Raw genomic sequence first — 27,985 nt, forward strand, 5'->3', positions numbered from 1 at the left:
GCTTGGCACAAAGAGGTACAAAATCTAACAACATAACAGAATCTGGATCAAACAGAAATTGTTAATGTAATGAGAAACAAAAAAAAATACTATTTTTTAAAATAGAAGAAAATGTGTAGACTCAAAATATTTAGCCTAGAAAAGAGATTGGCAGTGGGGGAGACAGAGAAGAAAAACTCTAAAAATTATTGATCTACCTGAAATAAAGACTATGTGCACATTTTAAGAAATTCTGAATGAAAATTGTCCAGATATATTAGTATGAGAGGGCAAAATGAAATTAGGAAGAATCATCTCATAACATACTAAAAAAAAAAAAAAACTCAAATGAAAACTCTCAGGACTTTGTAACAAATCTAGAGCTTCAAAATTAAGTAATAAGAATAGAGTACAAAAGATATAAAGTAATTGAAAAAGATTAACAGATATGAATAATTATTATTTACATCCTAATATCTGTCCCCTAATATATCAAAAGTCATGGAGAAAATTAAATTAGACAGAGGATTTAAGAATGGTTTTTATTATGCTTTAAATTTTTTAAAAGAAGAGAGGAAAAGTGTAGGGGGAATTTGGATTTGCTTTCTTACAGTTCCTCCAACATTTGTCATTTTTCTTCTTTGTTAAACTGATGGGTGTGAGATAGAACTTCAGAGTCGTTAATTGGGATTTTTTTAGTTATTAGTGACTTAGAGCATTTTCTCATGGTATTATTGATACCTTTGGGTTTTTTTCCCCCTCTGAACCCTGCCTGTTCTTATCTCTTGACCTTTTACCAAATGGGGAAGGGTCTTATTCTTATAAATTATCTCAGTTCCTTTTATATGTGAGAAATGAGACCTTTATTAGAATACATTGTTGCATTATATTTTCCCCAAGTTATCTATTTGCTTTCTTTCATTCTGGCTATATTGGTTTTCTGTTACTGATTTTCTCAATTCTTTGCTCTGATGATGAACTCTTTCTCCATTTATAGATCTGAATGTCAAGTTCTTTATTGGTTCTCTAATTTGTTTATAATACAACCCTTCACGTCTACCATTTATTTGGAGTTTATGCTAGTATATGGTATCAGATTTTTGTCCTTACCTAGTTTTTTTTTTCAGGTTACTTTGTAATTTTCCCAGCAACTTTTATCAAATAGTGTAGTTTTAACAGAGGATCATTTTGGATATTGTATACCTACTCTATTTCACTGATTGTTATATTTCTTAACTATATCAAATAATTTTGATTATTATTGTTTTGTAATTTGAGATTTGGCACTGCTACACTCCTTGTCTTATCGCTTTTTTATTATTTCCTTTGAGATTCTTGACCTTTTTGTGCCTCCAAAGGAATTTCTTTATTATATTTTTTATATCTAAAAAATTATCCCTTAGTAAGTGAATTGGTATGGCACCAAATAAGTAAATTACTTTAGATAATATTATAATTTTATTATATTTTTCAGCTTACCATGATCAAGTAATTATTTTTCCAATTATTTAGATCTCTATTTGAGCAAAGAGTGATTTCTCATATTCATATTTGTATGTGTGTTTTGGTAGATAAAAACCTACTATTTTATATCCTGTTGGAAGTTATTTTTCTGTATTTAACATTTCTAGCATTATGTCAAATAGTAATGGTGATAACAGAAATTTTATTCTTGTCCCTATTCTTATTGAAAAGGCCTCTAATTAAAGGCTGGCTTTTGGATTTAGATAGATAACTATTTAGGGAAAGATATATTTAATCTTATGTTTTTTAGTAGTTTTGTTTTTAGACAAAAATGGATATTGTGTCTTGTCAAAAGCATTTTCTGCATCAATTGGGATAATTATGTGATTTTTGCTGCTCTCATATATAATATAGACTATTACATTAGTATTTACCTAATACTGAGTCAACCCTGCATTTTAACTTCAAACTGGCCATAGTTTAGAATGAGGCCACAATGTAGTACTTGGATCTAGAGGCCATGGTGATGTTGTGGGGATGATGTGGACTAACTCCATGTACTTTACTCACAACTCCTACAGTAACAAAAGATATATGATAAATATAATATTCTATGTTGATATCTGAAATTTGCTTGGGGAAGTAGACATCAATGAAGGATTACAGCTTGTAAGTAATTGTAAAGTGGTATTCTTTTTGGATTCTCTTACTATTTCTTGTGGAAAAAACTCTTAAAGAAGCAAATACAAAGTTCACATTAAGCTGAAAATGTTACCTAAGATATCATTTGTTAATTGTGTTGGAACAAATTGGTTTTTTTTGGGAAACACGTATTATAGCAAAATTGACTGCTTTGGAATTCTTTCTTTCTGCCTTTATGCAGTATTTTTTTTTCAATTTTACATAAACTCTTAATTTTGGCAATGATTTTGAGACTTTTCTTTTGGGGATTTCCCTCAAGAGGTGACCAGTAATTTCTATTTTTACTTTGTCCTCTAATTATAAAAGATAATAATGTTTAGGCTCTGGCTTTAGACATAGCTTTCAGGAAGTCTAATGATCATTAAACTTTTTTCTCCCTGATCTGTTTTGTACATCATTTGTTTTTGCTATAAAATATCTTAATATCATAGTTTTTTTCAATCTCTTTTCTTTCTTTGTATATTGCAATATTGACTAATGGAGTCATTAACTTCTATTTGTTTCATTCTAATTTTCAAGGAATCTGCTATTTTGGTAAGTTTTTGTATCACTTATGCTAAGCTGTATATTCTCTTTTAAAATTATCCTTCATTTCTCTCACTTTTAGTTCTTTCCTCTGGTGCTCTCATCTCATTTATAAAATCATTTAAATTCCTTTTTAAAAATTTTGCTTTATTTCTGCCAGGAATTCCATTTGACTTCATGCCCATGTCAAAACTGTATTTTATTTGTTTTGCTTGAGGACATACTGAAATTATACTCTTCTAGATTTTTGTTTAGGCATACTTATCATCACAACAGTTTTTTTTTATGTTGGGGTTATTTCTGTTGTGGTATATTCATGCTTCCATCCAAAGTCCTTGAATTGGGATTTTGTATTATGGGAGGTGCTGCACATTTCCTGAGGAAATATCAGGGCTTTCTTTTGCCTTATATTTTTTGCTCTTGAGTCTTGTTGTTGACATTGTGAATTGGAATGGATATTCTGGAAAGCAACTTCCAGAATGCTGCTCAGATTTACTAAACTGTCCAAATACTTTGACCCAGCAATGCCACTAGTTGGTCAACTATAATACCCAGAGAAATCAAAAAATAGAAGAGACTCATATTAGAAAAATATTTATATCAGCTTTTTTTGTACCAGCAAGGAATTGAAAACTAAGGAGAATGGCTGAACAAATCATGCTACATTATGCTAGATTATTACTGCTTTGTATAAAAGAAATGATTTCAAAGAAATTTGAATAGACTTGTTTCTTACAAATTAAGGTGAACAGAATTAGTAGAACCATTTATGAAACAGCAACAATAAGGTAAAACCAAACAACTTTGAAAAACTGAAGAATTATCACCAATTTAATGACCGAATACAGTTTCAAGAAGACCAAAAATATAGCATATTACTGCCCAAACAGAGTAATAATGGATTCAAGATGCTGAAAGAAATGCTTATTTTGAGTTATGACCAATTCAGGTATATGCTTTCCTTTATTATGATTATATATTACCTTTTTTTTCATTTTTCCCATTGGAAGTAGGGAAAGGAAGAGTAACAATAATGATTGTTAAAGTAAAATAAAGTAAATTTTTAAAAAGATGGAAGTTAAAGACTTTTATAGAATTTACAAACTGATATAAATGACAAATGAAAATTTGAGACTGACAAATAAAGAGCTTTGTGAAATGCAACTTTGTCTGTGAGAAATTCTGAATTTTATTTCTACCCATTAAAGTTAATTTATATTTTTATTACTTTGTAATTCATTACAAAGTAACCAGTTGCAGGAATCCATCATGATGTCTTTCATAAGAAAATAAGAAAAAAACACATTTTGTTTTACCCAATTACAGGTTTCCTATCATATACTATTTCTTACCTGAGGAAGATTCTAGCCTGTCCAATTTACTAATCAGCCAGTCCAGGTTATTGGAGAACTGAGCACAATTATTTCTGTTACCACGAATGAGGGCAGCTGAAAACAAGACAAAATTTAATCATATAGATATGGAAACAACTAGTGATGGCAACAGACACGTGAACTTTCTGAATAAACATTTTTTTTAGAAGATTCCTTGACATTTAAATAGGAAAAAATAATCCTTTGCACTTTATCCCTTTGACATGATTCAACTTGTTTCCAAAAGAGCACTGAAGATTAATAAAGCCCAGGAATTTTATTCTAAAGATTTAAATTAATTTAGAGAAGGTAAATTAAAGATTTAAATGAAATACTTTTTGACCAGAGGCAAGTAATTTCTGATATCTAAGCTTATTCATCTACTATTATTTAATTTAAGAAAGTGCTTGACAAATCTGAAAGAGCAATATCATTATATTATTTTATAAAGTCAACAATGAAAAAGGTTTATATCTTGTTTTACATATAGTAACAAACTTATGTGTTGAATTCTTTTCCTTGTTTCTTTTTAAATTGATTGGGTAATCAATGGAAGTCGTATTGCTGACTTACGTTTTCTATTCCTAAGTGTAAAACTAAGGAGGAAGAATCCAAATACAGAAAGAATAGAAATATTGCTATTTTAGAACACATATGAACATAACAGTCTTCTTTTGATAGTAAAATGATCAGTTTGAGACTCATCTCTAACTTGTAATTCACAACATGGGCTTGTAGAAGAATGGCTAGCACATAAAGTGAACATTCATGCCTTAACGTCTACTTTGGGACCAATGCTTTCCACTTCAGAAGCCACTAAAAGGAAAGATCCAAATTAAGGGCTCATATTCATTTCTGCCAGGGAATTAATCAGTCAATTAATCAAGAGGTATTTTATTGAATCCCAATGACCTGGCTAATTATAGTCATACAACAGGAAAAAAAAAAGCCTATTTTTTTGTGCTCCAACTCATACAAATAGTACAATGCCTCTCAGAATAAACTCTAGATAAGATCTAGTCAATTTGTTTTTCACTAAAAAAAAGTTACCTTGTTTCATGGTAGCAATAATGAGTTTTAAGGCGGAAAGTAGAATATGCCAACTGGCTTAAATTTTTTCTTTAAATTCTCTAACCTCCAAAGTTTGATTACCACAAAATCCTGAATTTGTATTGTTGTGCACTATCATAAAAACGAACTCCATATCACAAACTCAGCCTTTAACAATTAGCAAGAAGAAAAAAAAAAGAGTAGTCCCAGTACATGCTTATGTTCATATGTGTGATTAATCCTTACTCTCACGAATACTCTTTATTTGTATAGTATTTATAGTTTGCCAAGATTTTCACATCCATAAAACTTTACATCAGGCCTAGGAAATATTTAAAGCAGTTATTATTTCCATTTTATCGATGAGCAAACTGATTCTCAAAGAGATGAAGTAAATTATTTATGGCCATATGGCTAGTAAATAAGAGAATCACTTTTTTATCCAGGTAGTTTCATCCCTAGTTTAACATTCTTTCTATTAACAGAACAATCACATTGGCAAGTCAGCAGAAAATAGCCACAAAATAGAAAATGAAAAGACACAGTTTCAGATTTTAAAACAGTAATCTTATTTGGAATGAGGCCAATTCAAGGAATCACAATGTTATACTTTGCTTGTTCAAACAACTTAAGAAACATTAAATGACTCATTACACACACTGAGTTAGTTACAGATATGAGAACATAAGATAAATATTTAGATTCTCAGTCCAGGGCCATATTATACTATACTGCTTTATCTTGAAGATATCAAAGCACAACAGTTGCAATTGGTCAATATAATTCATTGCTGGTTATATAAAAAGAATGGGTTGAATATTTAGGCTTGCTAGGTAGCCTTTGCCACTTGTTCACTTTGACTCTCTTCCAATTGAAGGAATTTCCTATGTACTCACCTAACAATTGGTAGAGGAGGTTCAGGATTTTTTTCCAAGCTGTACCACTTTCTTCCCTTGCAAACCCAGTAAAATGTGCTACACTGTTGTAGACATTCAAACGGTCAATGCAATTTAACACAAGGGCTAACATTCCCTAAAAGGAAAGATGGGGAAAGGAAAAATTCCTGCTTAGAAAATCTGTATCATTATTTTTTACAGCTTTCCCTTAAATACTTCAAAATTTAAAACTGATATTGCTAATATGCAAATATCTCCATTGTGTGTATTTTTCTTTAAAATTATATGCATTTTTATGCTTCAGAGACTTAAATAGCATTCATTTTGGAAGTAAGTCAGGAATTGCTCTTGATCTGTTAGATATAGTGTTAGATATAGTATTTTGCAATTTGAAAAAATGAATAGATTCAAGTAATTCCATTCAAACACAGTAGAGGACATTCATGATTCCTATAAATAAGGTGGCTGATTAGTAAAATAAAAGACCAAAATTTTTTTTTCAGCTACACTCTATACATGTAAAACAGCTATATACTACATTTATTCTAACATATTGGATAGAAACACCAAATATATGCTTCAGTAGTAGCCAACATGACACACAAAATCCCCCTTCAGTCTTTGCTGTGATGCTAACTTTGGGAGTGAGAAACTGATAAGAAAGCACATCACAATTTGGTGCTAGAGAAGCAGCACTTTGTTCCTAGTTACCTTTAAAAGAGAGGTCTATTTTAAATGAGCTTTGAATAGCACATAATAATACTGAAGTAATAAATATAATAATAATTATATACATGCACCATCTTTTTTTTTTTTAAGTCAGTGTAATTGGAGATATTAAACAACTTGGAACTTGAGAATTCCTGTGATTTTATTTCATCCTTTCTCCCCATATTTTCCATTTCTCCTCCTCACACAATATTTGCTTAGAACTATAAATCTGAATAGCAATTCAATTAACATATTTTGGATTCTAAAGATGAAACACAAAGGCAATGTAAAACTACTTTTAAAACTAACCTCTTCTTTAAATAGATTCTGTCTATTTTTGAGTGACCGGAGCTTGTTTTGCTTATCTTCATGTTGCATTTCTTCCTCTGGAGGCTGAAAATAGGTGATCAGATCTTGCAAAGTTTGAAGGACTTCTTCTATAGGCAGAGTGATGGGTGCAGCAGTTCGATTGTTTCCACTAATAAAACATGAATTCAGCCTGGTTCAGGGGCTAGACATGAAACAATGGAGCTAACCAATATTTTCAGTAACCTGGAAAATCATTTCACTGAGTACAACCTTTCACAGAGCAATGGTGTTCATTTCTTTCAGGATTATTAGTAGGCCCCTTATTAATAAAAATAATGCAGTTGGGGAACCAAAGGTTAATTGGAAATAAATATTCACATTAGGTTTATAGTTTTTCAAAGCCCCATATACAATAGTTGTTCAATAAAATCCAAAAGACAATTACTACTTTATCACAAGACAGTGACATTCAACCAAATGACCAAGGTAAAATTCATTTTTCAGAACTACCATCTCATTAGCCTTGAAGTTCTATAAGGATGTGTGTATGTGTAGTTGAAGAACTTCCAGCAGCTGAACTTCCAAGGACATTTAACTTTCTCTTCTGTATTTTTAGTTTCTCTAAGTCTCTGTGACCTGCGTGGGTATGATGAGTAGTAGCCAATATGTACTTAGATTTTAGACATATGTATTTAACCTTGAATGATGACATTTATCGCTGTTCAACTTACCAATATCTGGACAATTAGTTGCCTGATGTGTGGTTCTTCCCAGAACTAGGGAATCTGCTGTTTTGGGCATGAATAACATCCAATTAAGGGATGGGGGGGCACCTATCTCTTAATGTTCTCCAACTCATGATGTAATCCTTTGTATCTAAAATCTATAAAAACTGTATACCTTATCCCCTTCTTTAGCCCTTCTGCCATGAGCTCTCTCTCTTTCCCTCCTCACAGTGGAATTGCTCATTCTCATGAGAATTAATTCAATAAAGAACTTTTCTGCTTTTTACTTTGAGAGGTCTCTGAGCAGTCATTTTTGGATAGTATTTTCTATCCCTCACAAGGAGAAAGCTGTATTTTTTTTTTCCTTTTAAAAATCAGCTTATATTTTTTCTTTCAATTTTATTAGTCTCCTTTGATTTTCAAAATTTTAATTTTGATGTTAAATTGAGGACTTTTAATTTGTTCCTTTTCTAATTTTTTAGTTATGTGACCAATTCAAAGATCTCTTCTCTATCTCTTTTATTAATGTGCACATTTAGAGATAAAAACTTTCCAGTAAATATTACTTTGGCTACTTCACACAAATTTTGGAATACTGCCTCACAGGTGTTGTCATTCTCTTTAATGGAATTGTTAATTGTTTCTATAATTTATTCTTTGACCCAATCATTCTGTATAATTACAATAGTTTACAATGAGCTGTCATCTGTGCTTCCATGACCTTTATAAGTAATAATTTTATTGCATTATGGTCTGAAAAGGATATATGTAATATTTTTTGGTTTTCTGTACTTAGTGTGAGGTTTTTATATATGGTCAATCCCTGAGAAAAAAGGTATGGTCTTTTCTATTTCCATTCATATTTCTCTAAAGATCTATCATATCTAACTTTTCTAAAATGTTATTCATCTCTTTGATATTTTTTCTTATTTTATGGTTAGATTTATTAGTTACTCAAAGAGAAAGTTGGAGCCCCTCATTATTATATTTTTACTATTTCCATCTGTAACTTATTTAACTTTTGCTTTAAGAATTTAGTTGCTTTACCATTTAATGTATAGTTTGATATTACTTCATTGTTTATGGTTCCTTTTAGCAAGATGTAGTTCTCTTTCTCTTCTCTTTTAATTAGGTCTTTTTTCTTTTGATTTGTCTGAGATAAGGATTGCTACCCCAGCCTTTTTTAACTTCACCTGGAAGCATCATAGATCCTGCTCCAGTCCCTTATTTTAATTCTCTCTGTCTCTCTGTGTTTTAAATATGTTTCTTCTAAGCAACAAGTTTGACTGTGGTTTCCAATCCATTCTGTTCTCTACTTCCAACTTTATGGGGGAATTCTTTCCATTTATATTCAGTTATAGTTACTAACAGTATTTCCTTTCACTCTATTTTCATCTGTTTATTCTTCTCTTCCTCTTCTCATCCTATTGCTCCTCTCAAGTTTTGTTTTGTTTTGCTTTTTGGATTTTGGCCACTACTTCCTTTTATGTGTCTTCCCCTTAATCATTCCTTTATCTTTTAACTCCTTTCCTTCCTACTTTCTTGCCAGGTAACTTAAATTTCTATTATCATTTGAGTAAGGTTGAAGCAGTTTATATGTGAATGAGGTTTAGGCATTGTCTGACCCCCTTTACCCCTCACCATTTCTCTCTCCACTGTAAAATCTCTTTCTTGCAGGTCTATTTTAGATGAAATAATTTTTTCCATCTTTCCTTTCCATTCTTTCATCTTGCAATTAATCTCTCTTTTTCACCTTTTCAATTTTTAATATCATCCCCCCAAAACTTACTTCCTTCTGTACACTCTTTCTATGTAGAATCCTTTTAGCTACCCTAATAATGATAAAGTTCTTAGAAGATACAGGTATCATCTTCCCATATACTGAGGATCTTATAATTTCTCTTTGTTTACATTTTGTCTTCCTTTGGAGTTTTGTATTTGAGCGTAATTTTTTTTTTTGATTCAGCATTCTTTTTATCAGGAATGCTTAAAAGATCTCTATTTCATTAATATCTATTTTTTTCTCTTGAATGATTATATTCAGTTTTTCTGGGTAGTTATTCTTAATTGTAATTCCAAACTCTTCTGCCTTGTGAAATATCATATTCCAAACTTTCACTTCTTTAATGTGGAACCTGCTAAATATTATGTGACCCTGAAAAACTTTACAATATTTGATTTATTTTCTGTCGATTGAAGTATTTTCTCTTTGACCTGAGAGCTCGGGAGTAGGAGTTTTCCTTTGGAGATGATTTTGTTTGGATGGTTCTCAATGGATTATTTCTATTTTACCCTATTTTTCTCTCTTTTTAAAAATGCTTCAATGTGTACATTGATATAGTCAATTCCTCTTCTAGATATGGATAGGATTTTTCATCCTAAGTCCTTTAGAGTATTCATGGATCATTTTATTGCTGAGAATAGCAAAGCTATTCACAGGTGATCTTCCCAGAACATTACTATTATTTTGTATACAGTACATTTCACTTTGCTTAAATTCATGGAGGATTTTCTAGATTTTTCTGAGAGTATCCTGCTCATCATTTCCCACAAAGCAATAATGTTCCATCATAATCACATATTACAATTTATTTAGTCATTCCCCAATTGAGGAGCAACCCTCAGTTTCCTTCCCTAAGAAGAGAGCTGCTATAAATATTTTTGTACATATAGGTTCTTTTACTTTAAAAAAAAATAACTTTTGTGATTCATGCCTAGCAGTGATAGTGTTAGGTCAAAGGATATGCATGATTTTATAGCCCTTTGGGCAGGGTTCATAACTTTTGATCATTTATCAACTGGGGCATGACTTATTTTTCATAAATTTATAAATTTATGATTTTTTTTGTAAATTATAAAATTTAAATACATTGATATAAATATTTTATAAATTTGATAATGTTTTATAAATTCTTATAAATGTATGTTTGAAAAATGAGGTGTTATCAGAGACACTTACTTCAAAATTATTTTTAATTACTATTGCTAACAATATTTCCTCCCATTTATTCTATTTTCTCTCTCCTTTTATTCTGTCCCTCCTCAAAAGTGTTTTGCTACTGACCATTCCTTCTCCCAATATACTCTCTCTTCTATACTCTCCTCCCTCCCTATATCCCATTCCCTTCCTACTTTTCTGTGACATATATTCTGTAAGACATATTTCTATACCATTATTGAGTGCATATGTTATTTTCTCTTTGAGCCAATTCTGATAAGATTCACTCACTCCCCCTTTAACTTGTCCTCTTCCCCTCTACTGTAAAATCTTTTTCTTATATCTTTTTATGGCAGATAATTTACACCATTCCACTTCTCCCTTTCTCTTTCTCTTGGTACATTCCTCTCTCACCACTTAATTTCATTTTTAAAGATATTATCTCTTCATATTCAACTCATACCTGTGCCCCCTGTTTATATATACTCCTTATAAGTGCCATAATAATGAGAAAGTTCTTATGAGTCACAAGTATCATCCTCTCATATAGAAATGTAAACAGAAAAACCTTTTTAAGTCCCTTATGATATTGCTTTTCGGATAACTGCTTCATGCTTCTCCTGTATTTGAAAATCAAATTTTTTATTCAGCTCTGATTTTTTTCATCATGAATCCTTGAAAACCTTATATTCCATTTAATTTACACCTTTTCTCCTGAAGGATTTTACTCAGTATTGCTGGGTACATGATTCTTGCTTGTCATCCTAGCTCCATTGCTTTCTGGACTATCATATTCCAAGCCATTTGGTATTTTAATGTAGAAGCTGATAAATCTTGTGTTATCCTGACTGTGGCTCCATTATACTTGAATTGTTTCTTTCTGGATGCTTGCAATATTTTCTTCTCAAGCTGAGAATTCCAGAATTTGGCTATAATATTCCTGGGGGTTTTCCTTTGGAGCTCTCTTTCGGGAGGTGACCAGTGGGTTCATTCAATTTCTATTTTATCCTCTGGTTCTAGAATATTAGGACAGTTTTCCTTGATAATTTCTCGAAAGATGATGTCAAAGCTCTTTTTAAAATATCATAACTTTCAGGTTGAACTCTTCCATGACCTGAGACCAATTCTTATTTCTCTTGGAGGCTTTAGATGTAGGAAATTTGATTTTGTTATCTTCTTCTGAATCTGTGCTTTGATCTTCATTGTCATCATAGTAACTTTCTATGACCAGAATATTTTTTCTGTTGTCTAATCATTTTCTTAGGCAAATACTAGGATCTTAATTTTTTGTTAAAGTAGGGCTCTGTTTTAAGAGTGGAGGGTGCACTGTCCCAAGCTTCAGGGTTCTGTGCTGCTATTTTCAGAGATCCTTCTAGGAATCTGACCACAAGCACTCTTTTTTATCCTGGAACTGTTAGGAGTGTCTCCACCCTACTGTAGTTACACATGTAGTGTGCTAAAGCAACAGAGTAGTTTCTCAGTGCTAACAATCCTCCTGTGAGCTAAGATCTCCAGAAGCTGACAGCAGCACTACTGGCCATGCCAAGTCTTAGTCTGCTGATCTCTCAAAGCCTTTTCACCCTACTGACAAATCTTTCCTCCCAACTTGCCAAGTCATCTTTGATGTTTCTTGGCTAAGATGTCTGGAAGCCACCAGTATTGCTACTGATTTAAAGGTCCTTAAACCCAAATCTGCTTTGCTAGTGCTGGGGCCATAACTAGGGCTGGGGCTGGCATGGTCTGCACCAGGACTGCCTGCTGGACTGCCATCCTGGTGCCACAGACCTTTCCTTCTATTCTTCTAAATTGGTTCAGCTGAAAAATATTCTACTCCATCATTTTTTGTATGTTCTAATGCTCTCAAATTTGTTTAGAGTCATTTCTCTGACATCTTGCTGTTACCCTCTTTCTAGGAATTGAGAGTTTTTTCTTGATAATTTCTTAAAATATGGTATGTAGGCTCTTTCTTTGATAAGAGTTTTCAAGTAATATAGTAATTATTAAATTATCTCTCCTTGACCTGTTTTCTAGGTTAGTTCTTTTTCTGGAGAGATATTTCACACTTTCTTCTTTTTGTTTATTCTGTTTTACTTTATTTTACTGTTTCTGGATATTTCATGGAGTCATTAACTTTCACTTGCCCAATTCTAATTTTTTTTTTTTTTGTGAGAGTTAAGTGACTTGCCCAGTCACACAGCTAGGAAGTGTTAAATTTCTGAGATGTATTTGAACTCGGGTCCTCCTGACTTCAGGGCTGGCACTGTATCCACTGTACCATCTAGCTGTGTCCACCCAATTCTAATTTTTAAGGAATGATTTTCTTTAGTGGAACTTTTGTACCTCTTTTTCTGCTGAGTCAATCCTGCTTTTTAAAAAGTTATTCTGACCTCAACTGCTTGAGGCTGCAGTGGAAAGATGGTGGCTCCGGTGGGCAGTGCAGAAGTGAAGTTGGCAGCTGTTTTGGCAGATGTTCCTGGCCTGTCTTGATTCCGGAGATTGCCTTCACTCTGAAGCCCTGTACCCAGAGACTTCCAGCAAAGATGTTGGAATCCATTTTCTTATCCTTATAAAAAAATTTTAATATGGGAAATGGGAACTCTATATCCTATCCAAGCATAATAAATCTTCAGTTGTGCCTCATGGATCAAAGTTAAAGATAGTTATAACTCGTAAAATTGGAGAAATCTTGTATCATATTTCACCATGGGTAAAATATGTGGTTTGTGAAGGTAATAATGTGAATTATGATTGGATACTATGATTGGATAAGAAAATCCTTATCAATTCAAGTATTCCCAACCCATGAAGCCAAAGAGTATCTATGGATCTCATGTAGGAATTTCTTCTTCTGAAGGAAAAGTAGCTTCATATAAATACTTTATATACAAAATTCTACCCAGAATTAAGGACTTTGGATATAATTACATTCAGTTGATGACTATTATGGAACATGCCTATTAGGCTAGTTTCGGTTATCAAGTGAGTAAGTTTTTTGCAGCATCAAGCCATTATGGTACTCCTAATACATTGAAAGAACTAGTTGATTCAGATCACTCAATGGGAATCATAGTTCTGTTGGATGTAGTTCATAGACATGCATCAAAAAGTTCAGAGGATAGTCTAAACAAATTTGATGGAACTGATTCCTGTTATTTTCATTCTGGAGGAAATCATGAACTCTGGGACAGTAGCTGTTCCATCTGGGAAATTTTAAGATTCCATTTTTCTAAATTGAGATAGTAGATAAAAGAATTTGGCTTTGATGGATTCCACTTTATTGGTGCAACATACATATTTTATCACCACTATGGAATGGGAGGCTTTTCAGGTGATTACAATGAATAGTTTGGACTATAAGTAGATGAAGATTCTCTGGTTTGTCTTATGCTGGCAAACTACATGGTTCATTCAATATAAATGTATTGTACTATACTGTATAACAGTAGCTAAAGATATTTCAGGAATGCCAGCTTTGTGCTGTCCTATTACTCAGGGTGGAGGTGGCTTTGATTATCGATTAGCCATAGAAATTCCAGATAAGAGGATCCCAGGTACTTAAAGAATTTAAAGATGAGAACTGGAATATGGGAAACATTGTGCATGCCCTCATAAATAGGCATTACCTTGAAAAGTGTGTTGCATGTACAAAAAGTCATGATTAGGCTCTTGTTGGTGAGAAGACCCTGGCATTCTTGTTGATGGATGCAGAAATGGATACAAATATCTGTATGCTGGTCCCTCTTATTCTAGTTACTGATCACAGAATGAAATTTCATAAAATGATTCATCTCATCACTCATGCATTTGGAGGGAAAGTTTATCTGAACTTTATGGATAATGAATTTGGCCATCCAGAATGACTAGACTTCCAAAGAAAAGCAAATAATGAGTTACCATTATGCTAGGAGGTAGTTTCATCTGCCTGATGATGAACTTCTTTGATATAAATTTCTCTTTTTTTTAAATAATTATAACTTTTTATTGACAAAACCCATGCCTGGGTAATTTTTTACAACATTATCCCTTGCACTCACTTTTGTTCCGACTTTTCCCCTCCTTCCCTCCACCCCCTCCCCCAGATGGCAAGCAGTCTTATACATGTTAAATATGTTATAGTATATCCTAGATATAATACATATGTGCAGAACTGAACAGTTCTCTTGTTGCACAGGAAGAATTTGATTCAGAAAGTAAAAATAACCCAGGAAGAAGAACAAAAATGCAAACAGTTTCCATTCATTTCCCAGTGTTCTTTCTTTGGGTGTAGCTGCTTCTGTCCATCATTGATCAATTGGAACTGAGTTAGATCTCTTTGTCGAAGAAATCCACTTCCATCAGAATATATCCTCATACAGTATTGTTATTGAAGTATATAATGATCTCCTGGTTCTACTCATTTCACTTAGCATCAGTTCATGTAAGTCTCTCCAAGCCTCTCTGTATTCATCCTGCTGGTCATTTCTCACAGAACAATAATATTCCATAACATTCATATACCACAATTTACCCAACCATTCTCCAACTGATGGGCATCCATTCATTTTCTAGTTTCTAGCTACTACAAACAGGGCTGCCACAAACATTTTGACACATACAGGTGCCTTTCCCTTCTTTAGTATCTCTTTGGGGTATAAGTCCAGTAGTAGCACTGCTGGATCAAAGGGTATGCACAGTTTGATAACTTTTGGGGCACAATTTCAAATTGCTCTCCAGAATGGTTGGATTCGTTCACAACTCCACCAACAATGCATCAGTGTCCTAGTTTTCCCGTATCCCCTCCAACATTCATCATTATTTTTTCCTGTCATCTTAGCCAATCTGGCAGGTGTGTAGTGGTATCTCAGGGTTGTCTTAATTTGCATTTCTCTGATCAATAGTGATTTGGGATATACATTTCTCAATAGCTTTGACAAAAATATGAATAAGGTAGAAGAAATATTTGGTTGGCTTTCAGCATTCAGACCTTTGTGATTGAAAAACATGAAGAAAATAAAGTTATTGCTTTTGAGAGAGCAAATCTCCCTTTTGCATTTAATTTCCATCCAAAAAACAAGTTTTATTAATTATAGAGTGGGAACAGCATTATCAGGGAAATTCAAAATTGTTCTGGATATTGATAAAAAGAAATATGGAGGACATCAGAGATTGAACCATAATATAGATTACATTTCTGAGTCTTCTGAACATAATAGTCATTACTGTTCTGTTTTGGTATAGATTCCAGGAAGAATGGGTCTTGTACTTCAAAATATGGATATGCCAAACTGAAGACAACAGAATCTGCCTGCAGTAAATATAGATCCTTGTTTTAGGTTCCTGTATTTAGCCTCAAAGAGCTTTTATTTTGCAGGCTTTAAAAATGTATGGCAAAAAATATTGGGAATTGAATATTGGTGTACATTTTCTTTTAAGAGACCTTTTCAAGGGCCATATAAATAACAAATACAGAAAAAAATTGTCTTTGCATTTCTAGTATTTTTATACTATGTTTTCAAACCTTTAAGTGGCTATTCTCAAATTAAATTTTATATTTCATGAAAATAAAGTGGACTTTCATCCTTTTAAAATTTGATTTATTTGTTATATGATATAATCTTTTTTTAATGCATCAAGTAAGAAAATTTTTTTTAACTGAACAAATGACAATCTTTCTTAATGCAGCAAGTAAGCAGAATTTTTTTTAACTGAACAAATAACAATCTTATTTGGCAAAGAATACTGTGAATGAAAAGGTATCATGGTTTTATTATACTGGTGATTATATAATAATGTTACAATAATGATTTTTTTCAAAAGACAGCATCATAGATTTTATTTGTAAAGACAATTATGTATGATTTTAACATAACATTTTCATTTTATTTGTTTTCATTCACATAACATTCTTTCTTCCGCTCTATTTTCTTATTATAATAATTGTGGCATTTCAAGGAACATTTTAATTTCCATTAGTAAATAATATTATACAAAAATGGTTTCTGAAATTAATGAATGTCACATTCATTAATACTTTCCACTTTATATAATACTATTCATGGTCTTTGTTGGATTAATCTTTCATTAGCATAATTAATTCACCTTTTTTAAATGCTTGATATATAGTTTAAAGAAAAATTTGCTGCTTTTTTTTTCAGTACTTTGGAATGGACTTCAAAAATGGACTACAATGTAACCTATGAAGTAGACTTTTATGAACTAGATTAAGAAAACCATTTATCTATGGTTTTCTTAAGTATCACCAATTCTTTGAATCCATTGTAAGATATATTTTAACCACACATTAGCATTATTTGCTTTTGTTTTTTTCTAATCCAGAATCATTTGTAATTTTCAGCAGCTATATTGCAATTCTCATTTTAAAGGAAAAGACAAATGGTACAATTTGTTTTCTAGCAACAAACTTTTTCGTTAACTACCTTCCATATACTAAGCTTAAAGTACGGATTGATTATATAAAAAATCTCAAAAGTTCTCTCTCTGGATGTGAATGGCATCCAAAGTTTATTGGGATTATTAGGCATTATTTTAAAGTAAATTTCAGACATCATTGTTTGAAGTAGAATGTTAAGGGGGTTCAGTTGAATGTTTTCTCTACTCTGCCATTTTGGCTCCACTTCCTATGATTTTTTCAGACTGCACTGTCTTCCTTAGAGCTACACAAAAATATAACAGTCTTATCCTGTTCATTTCTCTTTCTTTTCAAATTCCATGGTAATGTGGAAATGATTTTTGAGTGTTTGGAGTTCTTAAAAATGAAGCACAAACTTTAGATTTTCTCTCCAAGCTAGAAATGCTTCAAGTACAATCTGAAATACAGCCCATCAAATATAGGGAGGTAATGATGTGATGTATTTTTTAGACAATAGCAAGTTCTTAACCCCTCCACAAAGACATGAGAGGGGTGAATCCTATATGTTAGTTAATGAATAAAAATCAATCCTTGCAGAAATGTATAAAATTCTTTTTAAATGTTCTAGAATTCTTTATTTCAATTCAAAGAACCCCAAAACTCAAAATATAGCCCCCAAAGCCTCCTCTAAATAAAACTTTGTTTGTTTTTTTAATATAGAGCTAGTCAGAAACAACAAATTTAAAAAAAATTTGAATTTTATTTTCATTCCCTTCCTTTGACTATATTCAGTGTATGTGCTAGTAATATACCTAGGGAGTGCAGATTAAGGAAAAAGAGAAATGGGATTTACTATTTGTGAGACATGGACAAGTCACTTAACTTTTCTGTAAAAAAAAAAAAGTTTGAATTAAATTATTTCTGAGACCCATTCAGTTTTAAACCTATGGTTTTATACTCTTTAACATCTCTACCCTCTCTAAATTCTCAAAAGTGTTACAGTTGGATTTGAACTTAGATTTCCTAATTCTGAATTGAAGAATCTTTCCTCACCTATATTATCTGGTCCCCACCAAATATTATTATTATGTATGTATGTAGGGGAAAAAAGGCCAACTCACTGTTTTCCTTCTTTCTATTAAAGTATTGTGTTATAACTATACTTAGAAAGCTATAAGCTTTCAGAAGAATTTTTATGAACAGAGGCTAAGAGGAATCTAGGAGGCTGAAGACACAGATCTCTTTGACTGGACAAATGGAAAAGGAAATACAGAAAGTCATTGAAGAAAATAATTCCTTAAAAATTAGAATTAGGCAAGTGAAAGTAATGACTCCATTAGTTATAAAGATATAATAAAATAATATCAAAAGAATAAACAAATAAAATACAAAATATCTCATTAGGAAACAACTGACATGGATTGAGAAGAGATAATTTTAAAATTATTGGACTATCTGAAAGCTGCGATCAAAGAAAAAGCCATTCTTTTTTTTTTTCTCCCTTTGGCAAAAGATACATTTCTTTAGGGAAGAAATTACACACAAAAAGGGAGGTACAATAGACACTAATAATGTTAAATATGAAATTGGGAGGACATAGAAAGGGGGTTTAATAATTAATGAAGGGAGGGGCAATCAGATGGAGCACCAGCCTTGTATTTAGGAGGGCCTGAATTCAAATCTTGCCTCAGACACTTAATACTTACTAGCTCTGTGACCTTGGGCAAGTCACATAACCCCATTTACTTTGTCACAAAAAAACTTAATGACGGAAAGGACCTGTTCCCTAGTGGAACTTATCATTCACCAGAAGAAAGGAAATACCCCACAAGGTTGGGGGCATGCCCTTGGCTGGCAGGCCAAATCCTGAAATCGACTTAGCACTTATAAGAGTCAGCTAATTATAAGGAGAAATCAGTTGAGAAGCATAGTAGAGTCAGGGGAGATACCCCATAGCATGGGGAAGGGGAAGATAGAAGGAGGAAAACACCATGAGGCAGAGTGCTCTGGCAGACTGACCCAAAGAAGGACAGTAGTGGAGGCATGGACCTCGTTATTTTTTAAGGAAAATTTGGCCTCAGGAAGTTTATAAAATTTGAATTTTTTTTTTCCATTTTCTATCCAAAGTTTAAGGGAATTACATTGAATTACTGAACCACTGAGAAGAACCAAGGTCTTTCATAGCTAATCATCACACAATCTTGCTGTTTGTTACTGTTTATAGTGTGTTCCTGATTCTGCTTATTTCTCTCAGCATCAGTTCATGTAAATTTTTCCAGGCCTTTAAAAATCTGCTTATCATCTTTTATAGAACAATAATATTCACTTACCTTCATATACCACAACTTATTCAGCCATTTCCCAATTCATGGGCTTCTAATCATTTTCTAATTCTTTGCTACCACAAAAAGAGCTGCTACAAACATTTTTGCACAAGTGGATCTGACGAGAGTGAACTCTGTATCACCTGAGTGAGCCCTTTAAAATTATGTAATATCACAAAAACCCATGTCCTCTTTGATCTACAAACCCAAAAGGTCTCACATCCTCTCAGAGCAAGATAAGCTTTCTTGGGGTAAGTTACAATTCCAGGAAAGATTTCACATTTACTTGAGACTTCCCTTAGACTCATTCATAAAATGGGTCTTCAAAAAATGATTTTTTGCAAATCACTTCTCCCTTGAAAATGATTTATCCACCAAGAGAATCCCACTTGGTGTTTCTTTAACAATAAAGTTTTTTTTTTTACATAGCCTCTGGGTTTAAAGCGAATTCCTTTGCTTAGAATTTAGGTTTGGGAGAGAAAGAACCCCACCCATTCCTACCTAACCTCTTCATGGGTAAGCTCATCCCTCATCAGATCCTTTTCCCTTCCTCATAATTTCCTTAGGGTACAGACCCAGGAGTGGCTTTACTAGGTCAAAGGATAGCCCTTTGGGCATTATTCCAAATTGCTCTCCAGAAATTGTGGATCATTCCACAATTCCACAATGCATGTGTGTCCCACATCCTCACCAACATTTATCATTATCTTTTCCTGTCATCTTTGCCAATCTGAGAGGTGAGGTGATACCTCAGAGTTGTTTTAATTTGTATTTCTCTCATCAATAGTGACTTATAACACTTTTTCATATTACTATAGATGACTTTAATTCATCATCTGAAAATTTTCTGTTCATATCCTTTCACCATTTACTAACTGGACAATGATTTGTATTCTTATAAATTTGACACCATTCTTTAAACATTTTAGAAATGAGAGCTTTTATCAGAAACACTGGTTGCAAATTTTTTTTTCCCAGCTTTTTTCCACTTCCCTTTTAATCTTGTTTGTTTGTACAAAACCTTTTTTAATTTAATGTAATCAGAGTTGTCATTTTACATTTTCATAATGTTCTGAGTTCTTCTTTGGTCATAAATTCCTCCCTACTCCAAAGATCTGATAAGTACATAATCCCCTGTTCTCCTAATTTGCTTACAGTATCACCCTCTACACCTAAATCCTGTTCCCATTTTGACCTTATTTTTGAGTGTGAGATGTAGATGTATACCAAGTTTCTTACATGTTATTTTCCAATTTTCCCAGCAATTTTTGTGACAAATTATTTTCCAGTTTTCCCAGAAATTTTGTATTTTTATTCCAGAGGCTGGAGTTTGAGGGTTTTATGAAATACTAGATTACTATAGTCATTGATTATTTTGCCAGGTATATCTAACTTATTTCACTGATCCACTACTCTATTTCTTAACCAGTACTAAATGGTTTTGATGACGACTGCTTTATATAGTTTTAGATTTGGTATTGTTAAGCCACCATCCTTTGGTTTTTTTTTTTTTTTTTTTCATTAATTCCCTTGATGTTCTTTTCTTCTTGTTCTTCCAGATCAATTTAATTATTTTTTGTGGTTCTATAAAATACTTTTTTTTTTTTAGCAGTTTGATTGGTAGGGGGCACTGAACAAGCAGCCAGATTTAGGCAGAACTGTTATTTTTTATTATATTAGTTCAGTCTAATCATGAGCAATTGATATTTTTCCAATTGTTCAGATCTGACTTCATTTATGTGAGAAGTGTTTTGTAACTATTCATATAGCTCCTATGTTTATATTGGCAGATAGACACCCAAATATTTTATTTTGTCTACAGTTATTTTAAAGAGAATTTCTTATTCTGACTCTTGCTGCTGCTCTTTGTCAGTTTTATATAGATAAATGCTGATGGTTGGTATGGGTTTATTTTATATTCTGCAACTTTGCTAAAGCTGTTAATTGTTTTAAGTAGCTTTTTGGATGATTCTCTAGAATTCTAGGTTCACTCTGCAAAGAGTGATAGTTTTATCTCCTAGTTGCCTATTTTAATTCCTTTAATTTCTTTTTCTTTTCTCATTGCTAAAGTCAACATTTCTAACAGAATGTTAAATAATAATGATAATAAAGGGCAACCTTGTTTCACTCCAGATCTTACTGGGAATGCATCCAACTTCTCTCCATTACAAATAATGCTTGCTGTTGGTTTTATTTTTATTATTATTTTCAGGAAAACTCCCTATATCCCTATGTTCTCTAGCATTTTTAATAGAAATGGGTACTGTATTTTGTCAAAAGTTTTTTCTACATCTATTGAGATTATCATATGATTTCTGTTGGTTTTGTAATTTGATAGGTTTGATTACAGTGATGGTTTTCCTAATAAATCACACTTGGTCATAGTATATTATCCTGATGATAAATTGCTGTAATATTTTTGGTAATATTTTATTTAAAATGTTTGCATCAATATTTATTAGGGAGATTGGTGTGTAATTTTCTTTCTCTGTTTTGGCTCTTCTTGGTTTAGGTATTAGTATTTGTTTCATAGAAGAAATTTGGCACAACTCCTTTTTTACCTATTTTTTCCAAACAGTTTACATAGTATTAGAATTAATTATTCTTTAAATATTTGGTAGAATTTATTTATAAATCCATATGGGCCTGGAGAATTTTTCTTAGGGAATTCATTGATGGTTTGTCCAATTTATTTTCCTAAAATGGGATTATTTAAGTAATTTATTTTCTCTTCTGTTAATCTGGGCAATTTATATTTTTGTAAATATTCATCCATTTTGGTTAGATTGTCAGATTTGCTGACAGTTGGACAAAATAGCTCATAATTATTGCTATAATTTCTTTTTCATTACTAGTAAATTCACCCTTTTCATTTTTGATGCTGGTAATTTTGTTTTTTTCTTTTCTTTTTCTAATCAGATTAACCAAATGTTTATCTATTTTGTTGGGTTTTTTTTTCATAAAACCAACTCTTATTTTATTGATGAATTCAATAGTTTTCTTAGTTTCAATTTTCTTAATCTCTCTTTGAGTTTCATAATTTCTAATTTGGTATCTAATTGGGGTTTTTTAATTTGTTCTTTGTCTAGCTTTCTTAGTTGCACACACACTTCATTGATCTCCTGGTTTTCTATTTTATTCCTGTAACTATTTTGAGATATAAAAGTTCCTCTAAGAACTTCCTTGGCTGTATCCCATATGTTTTGGTATATTGTCTCTTTATCATTCTCTTGGATGAAATTGTGGATTGTTTCTGTGATTTGTTGTTTGAACCACTCACTATTTAGAATTAGGTTATTTAATTTCCAAGATTATTTAATTGGTTTTTAGTATATCTTTCTCTGGAGCTTTATTGAATATAATTTTATTGTATCATGGTCTGAAAAGGAAGCATTTACTATTTTTGCCTTTCTGCATTTAATTTTGAAGTTTTTATGCCCTAATATATCATCAATTTTTGTGTGCGTACTATGTACTACAAGAAAAAATATATTCCTTTCTGTCCCTATTCAATTTTCTCCAGTGATCTATTATATTTAGGTTTTCTAGGATTCTATTAACCTCCCTAGTTTCCTTCTTGTTTAATTTGTGATTAGATGTGTCTGATTCTGAGAGGGGAAGGTTGAAGTTCCCCACTAATATAGTTTATCTTATTGGGAATCTTATTTTAAAGGGAAAATTTGGTCTCAGGAACTTGACAAAATTTGGAGTTCTGACTGGATTACCTCCAGAGGATAAACTGATCTTAATAATCACAGCCTTCTTTTTGTCTGCCCCAAGGAATATATTTTTTTCCATCAATTCTTCAGTTTCTATCAGCCAACTGTAGCAATCATTTATTTTTTTTATTTTTTTTTTAATTTAATAGCCTTTTATTTACAGGATATATACATGGGTAACTTTACAGCATTAACAATTGCCAAACCTCTTGTTCCAATTTTTCACCTCTTACCCCCCACCTCCCCTAAATAGCAGGATGACCAGTAGATGTTAAATATATTAAAATATAACTTAGATACATAATAAGTATACATGACCAAAACATTATTTTGCTGTACAAAAAGAATCAGACTCTGAATTATTGTACAATTAGCTTGTGAAGGAAATCAAAAATGCAGGTGTGCATAAATATAGGGATTGGGAATTCAATGTAATGGTTTTTAGTCATCTCCCAGAGTTCTTTTTCTGGGTATAGCTAGTTCAGTTCATTACTACTCCATTAGAAATGATTTGGTTGATCTCGTTTGTAGCAATCATTTAGGACCTTTGGACATCATCCTTCAAGAATTAATCAAGAAAAAATGTTCTGATATTCTAGAATCATAGCATACAAAGAAAATGAAAGAATCTACTATTTACCTCCTCAAAGAGAGATGCCAGAAAGAAATAATTCAGATATCATGGAGCTATAATCAGGACAACACAATATTTGATAGCTTCATCATTAAAAAAAAGCTAAGAGCTTAGAAAAGGAAATGCTAGAGGAACTAGGATTACAATAAAGACTCACTTACCTGGCAAAGCTAATATAATCCTTCAGAGGGAAAAATGGCCTATTTAATCATGTAGAGACCTTTTAAACTTTCAGCATGAAAAGACTAAAGCTGATTAAAAAATAACTTGTAAGTAGAAGACTAAAGAAAATTATTAAAAAATAAACAGAAAAAAATCATAAGGGATTCAATAATTTTAGTCTATTTATATTCCTACATGGGAAGTTGATACTTATAACTCCTTAGAGATTTACCATTTCTAGGGCAGTTAGAAGAAGGATAAAAGTGTAAGTTGAATATGAGGGGATGATATCTAAAAAAATTTAAATGGTGACAAAGAGGAATCTATATTTAATTAAATATATAATCACATTTAAATCAAATTCTACAGGAAAGTAGGTAGAGAAAGCAATAAAAAAGGGTAGGGCTAGTAGAAGGGAGGGAAAATTGGGGGCGGTGTAGTCACAAGCAAAATACTCTTGAGAATAGACAAGGTGAAAGAGAATAGGATAAATGGAAGATGAGGGATAGAATGGAGGGCATTACATAGTAATAATAACTATGAAAAATTTTTTACAGCAGGTTTCTCTAATAAAGACATAGATGTTTGAGAAATGAGGTCTTTATTAGAGAAACCTGCTATAAATCAATTAGGGATTAGCTGAAGCAGTTGGTGGTACATGATTTTGATAAAACCATATTGTGCTATAAGAAATGATGAGCAAGATGATCTCAGAAAAACCTGGGTAGATTTACATGAACTGATGGAAAGCAAAATGAACAAAATCAAGAGAACATTCTATATAGTAACAGCAATAGTGTATCATGATCATCTGTGAATGACTTGGCTATTTTCAGCAATTCAATGATCCTACGCAATTCTGGAAGACTTATGATAAAAAATGCTCTCTATCTCTAGAAAAGAACTGATAAGAGTCTAAATGATTAATTCTACATGATTAATGTAGAATTATGTTTTGTGTGACTATATGTATATAACTTCTATCAGAATGCTTGCCTTCTCAATGAAATGAAAAGGAGGAATAAATGGAAGAAGTCAATTTGGAATTCAAATTTTAAAAGCTTCTAATATTTGTAGGAAACATCTGTATCTCAAATAGACATCTATAAAACCCCTTTTTGTGTCCCATTTAGAAAGTGGAGGAAACTAAACTTAAAATTCTTACCAATACAGATACTATATGATATGGGGAGAGGGATATGTTATCAAAGGAAACAGTGGCAAGCCAAAAACGAGGAGATAGTCTAACTCTCAGCTTTTAGTTCCATTCCTTTGACTATACTGCTTCACTAAGGAGAAGATTAAAGAATGAAAAATATTTTTCACTCCAATATGAGTTAATTCAAATGTAAGCAATTTTCTCCTAAAACTTACTGCATTTTCCTAAAACAGAATAATGGTTAGAATTTTGGAGAACCAGTGGTTTCAAGGAAGATTAATTTACCACAAGACAAGGAAATAATACAGTGTATTCTTTGCCATTATCTCCCAGTCTAGGGGATGAGTAGATAGACAATTCAGTTCCTAAAGACATAAAATCCCAGCATTACTCTAACAATATAAAATTTACACTGCTAATGTAATTTAATCCAGTTTGGCAATAACTTTGAATGGTATAGTAGCTCTTTGCAAATCCAACAGCTAAAGTATATTGCAACTTTCTCTTTTGAAACATCAAACAAAATGAGTTTAGTGAGATGAAGTTAAGTCAGATTGGAGCCAAATTCCACCTAGTTTCATTTGTAAGTAGAAACATATTCATCAGTAGAACATCTCCCATCTTGACTGAACTTGCATCAAGCAGCTGTGAGGGGAAAAATGGTGCCAAGAGGGCAATACCAAATATGCCTATCCAATGATCCAGCTTTGTTGTAAGTTAGTTCTACTGGTGCTTAGTTATTTCCTATCATGCTTTATACAATAAAAGTAAAATTAATGGTAGAAGGATACTATGAGATTCATATCAATGAGATTAACAGGGAGACATAGAAAAATCATTCATTTACCTTACAAATTGGCTAAATAAAGATGTTGTGTTCCGGATGATTCGAGCAGCCTGAGACTCTTCATGCTGACATCTCTGAAGTGTTAATCCATCATCCATGTGGCCCTCTTGATGGAGTATAACCTACATAGAGAAGTAAATGAAAGCCAACTCCTCTAAATCATATGCCAAATGTTATTTATATAATTCTCTCTTCTTAATCACTTCCTACCAAACTTTAGAGACAACTATATCAAGCCCAATGCCATTGGCTTGGGTCTATTTACCCACTTTCTCATACCTGAGCCTCAGTGCTCTGATTGCAAATGAAATATTTTAGGATGGCTTTGATTGGAATTCTTAGACCTATTAGGTAAATTGGAAGGGAAAAACATATCATAAATCCATAGATTTTTCTGTTAAACTAGATCCAAAATCTCTGTAAACCTTAAAACACTATATGAATTATTGCTGTTATTGTTGTTATTGTTATCATGTTTACTTTTCCTGGAAAACAGGAATTATCAGACCCTTACTCCCCAAAATATATCATTAGAATCAGAAAGAAAATTTAAAACAAATCTCTCTACTAGCATTACAGACCTGGCTTACTTTTACTAAAGAGAGGTTGTAAATCTTAGATAAAATCAGACTCAGCCAGACAAAATAAGTAGCAGCAGAAGACAGAAAAAAAGAGTACTCACTTCTTAATGATAATGAAAGATGGTACAAAGTTGAAGTCATAGAGGCCAAAATTTTACTCCTATAAATAAAGAGCTGTTATGTGATAATTTTACATTTTTGTGGGATTAGGAATGAGGTGGAAATCAGCAGCTGACTTTCCCTGCTGTCCCTGGGACAAAAACAGGTCATCTGCCCTTTTGTAAGGCTGTTCAACCACACACCTACTGCTGCTTGTTGGCATTTAATTTCTTTCAATAGTAGTAAAAGAAAGAAGTGAACTAGGATAGATTTCAAAGGTATATGTTCCAATGTGTGAAGAAATTTACAAAATTCATTTAAAGAAGAGTCTTTGATCTCTCTTGTCTTAGGACCATAATAAATATCATACTATATCAGAGATTGTAAAATTTCATTTCTCTATTTTCTCAAAGACATGACTTACTATAATAAATTTAAGAAAGAATGCCAATTTGCAAAATCTTGTGCCTTTCACTTAACCTAAGAGTCTAAGGTATTTGTTGCTTTGAAGGGTCAGGTAAGGATATAACCCTATCATTTGATTCATTGACGACTATAAAAAAGTATTCTGCTTAGTACCTCTTGGAAACTGCTTAAGATGTTGCATTTAAAATTTGAAATACATTAGTGCATGTACACCAATAGATTTCTTTTGGTTTTTGTTCCAGATCTCTGGTACATAAACAACAGAGCTTCTTAAGCTTTGTTCATTCAATTAATACATTCAAACTAATTAGCAAAACAAGAATATAATAAGCACAGGAAAAAAGTCAGTTCTTTAAATTACTACTACTGATCTCAAAGGCAAAGTTTATACATTTATGCACGTGTACATGTATATTATCTTGGGTTTACATATATGTACATATACATGTGTTTATTGTTCTATAGAAAGACAAGTTTAAATCCTTCTTTAGAGAGAAAGGGCCAAGATGAAATTTTACAGCAGTTAAGAGATCGATTCCTCAGTTTTAGCTCAGTCATCTGACCACATAGGCTAACCCCCCTGTTTTTTATTTTTTTAAAATGTTTCACATACACACTGACATGTTTCACCATTTAGAAGAATTTTTAAAAGGCGTAGTATATAAAAATATGATTATTGTAATTCTATAATTTTATAGTTTTATCTACTTTTAGTTGTTTCTTTTTGACCATTTGGTTTTTTGTAGGTTTTTCTGGTCTCTTCTCCATAAAGAAATTCTTTAAGCCATTTCATTATCCTAACAATTCTCTGCACTTTCCCAGCTTTATTATGCCTTTCTTGAAATATAGGGACCAGACTTCACATAGTTTTAGAAATATAAAAATACATTTCTTTTATATGGGATGTGTTATAGATATATATGCACACATTCATATGCATACATACACACACATATATATATATATAAATATTTTTTTTTGTTTTTATTGGCATGTATATTTGAAACCTTTTG

The 27,985-nt window shown here is 32.1% G+C and overlaps 1 protein-coding gene and 1 pseudogene across 4 annotated transcripts in view; one reads left to right on the forward strand and one right to left on the reverse strand.

Annotated features, from left to right (window-relative positions):
• RYR3 (ryanodine receptor 3) overlaps positions 1-27,985 on the reverse strand; it is a 708,417-nt gene that overhangs the window by 357,613 nt on the left and 322,819 nt on the right. For all 4 annotated transcript variants that reach the window (XM_031952023.1, XM_031952026.1, XM_031952025.1 and 1 more), the window contains exons 12-15: positions 25,867-25,988; positions 7,010-7,178; positions 5,990-6,125; positions 4,023-4,118 (exon numbers count right to left, since the gene is read on the reverse strand). In XM_031952023.1, the coding sequence (XP_031807883.1) occupies positions 4,023-4,118; positions 5,990-6,125; positions 7,010-7,178; positions 25,867-25,988 (523 nt within the window). The remainder of the gene's footprint in view (positions 1-4,022; positions 4,119-5,989; positions 6,126-7,009; positions 7,179-25,866; positions 25,989-27,985) is intronic.
• Positions 7,226-14,584, forward strand: LOC111719965 (annotated as a pseudogene).

The sequence above is a fragment of the Sarcophilus harrisii genome, chromosome 2 (genome assembly GCF_902635505.1).
Source record: "Sarcophilus harrisii chromosome 2, mSarHar1.11, whole genome shotgun sequence".
Lineage (NCBI taxonomy): Eukaryota > Metazoa > Chordata > Mammalia > Dasyuromorphia > Dasyuridae > Sarcophilus > Sarcophilus harrisii.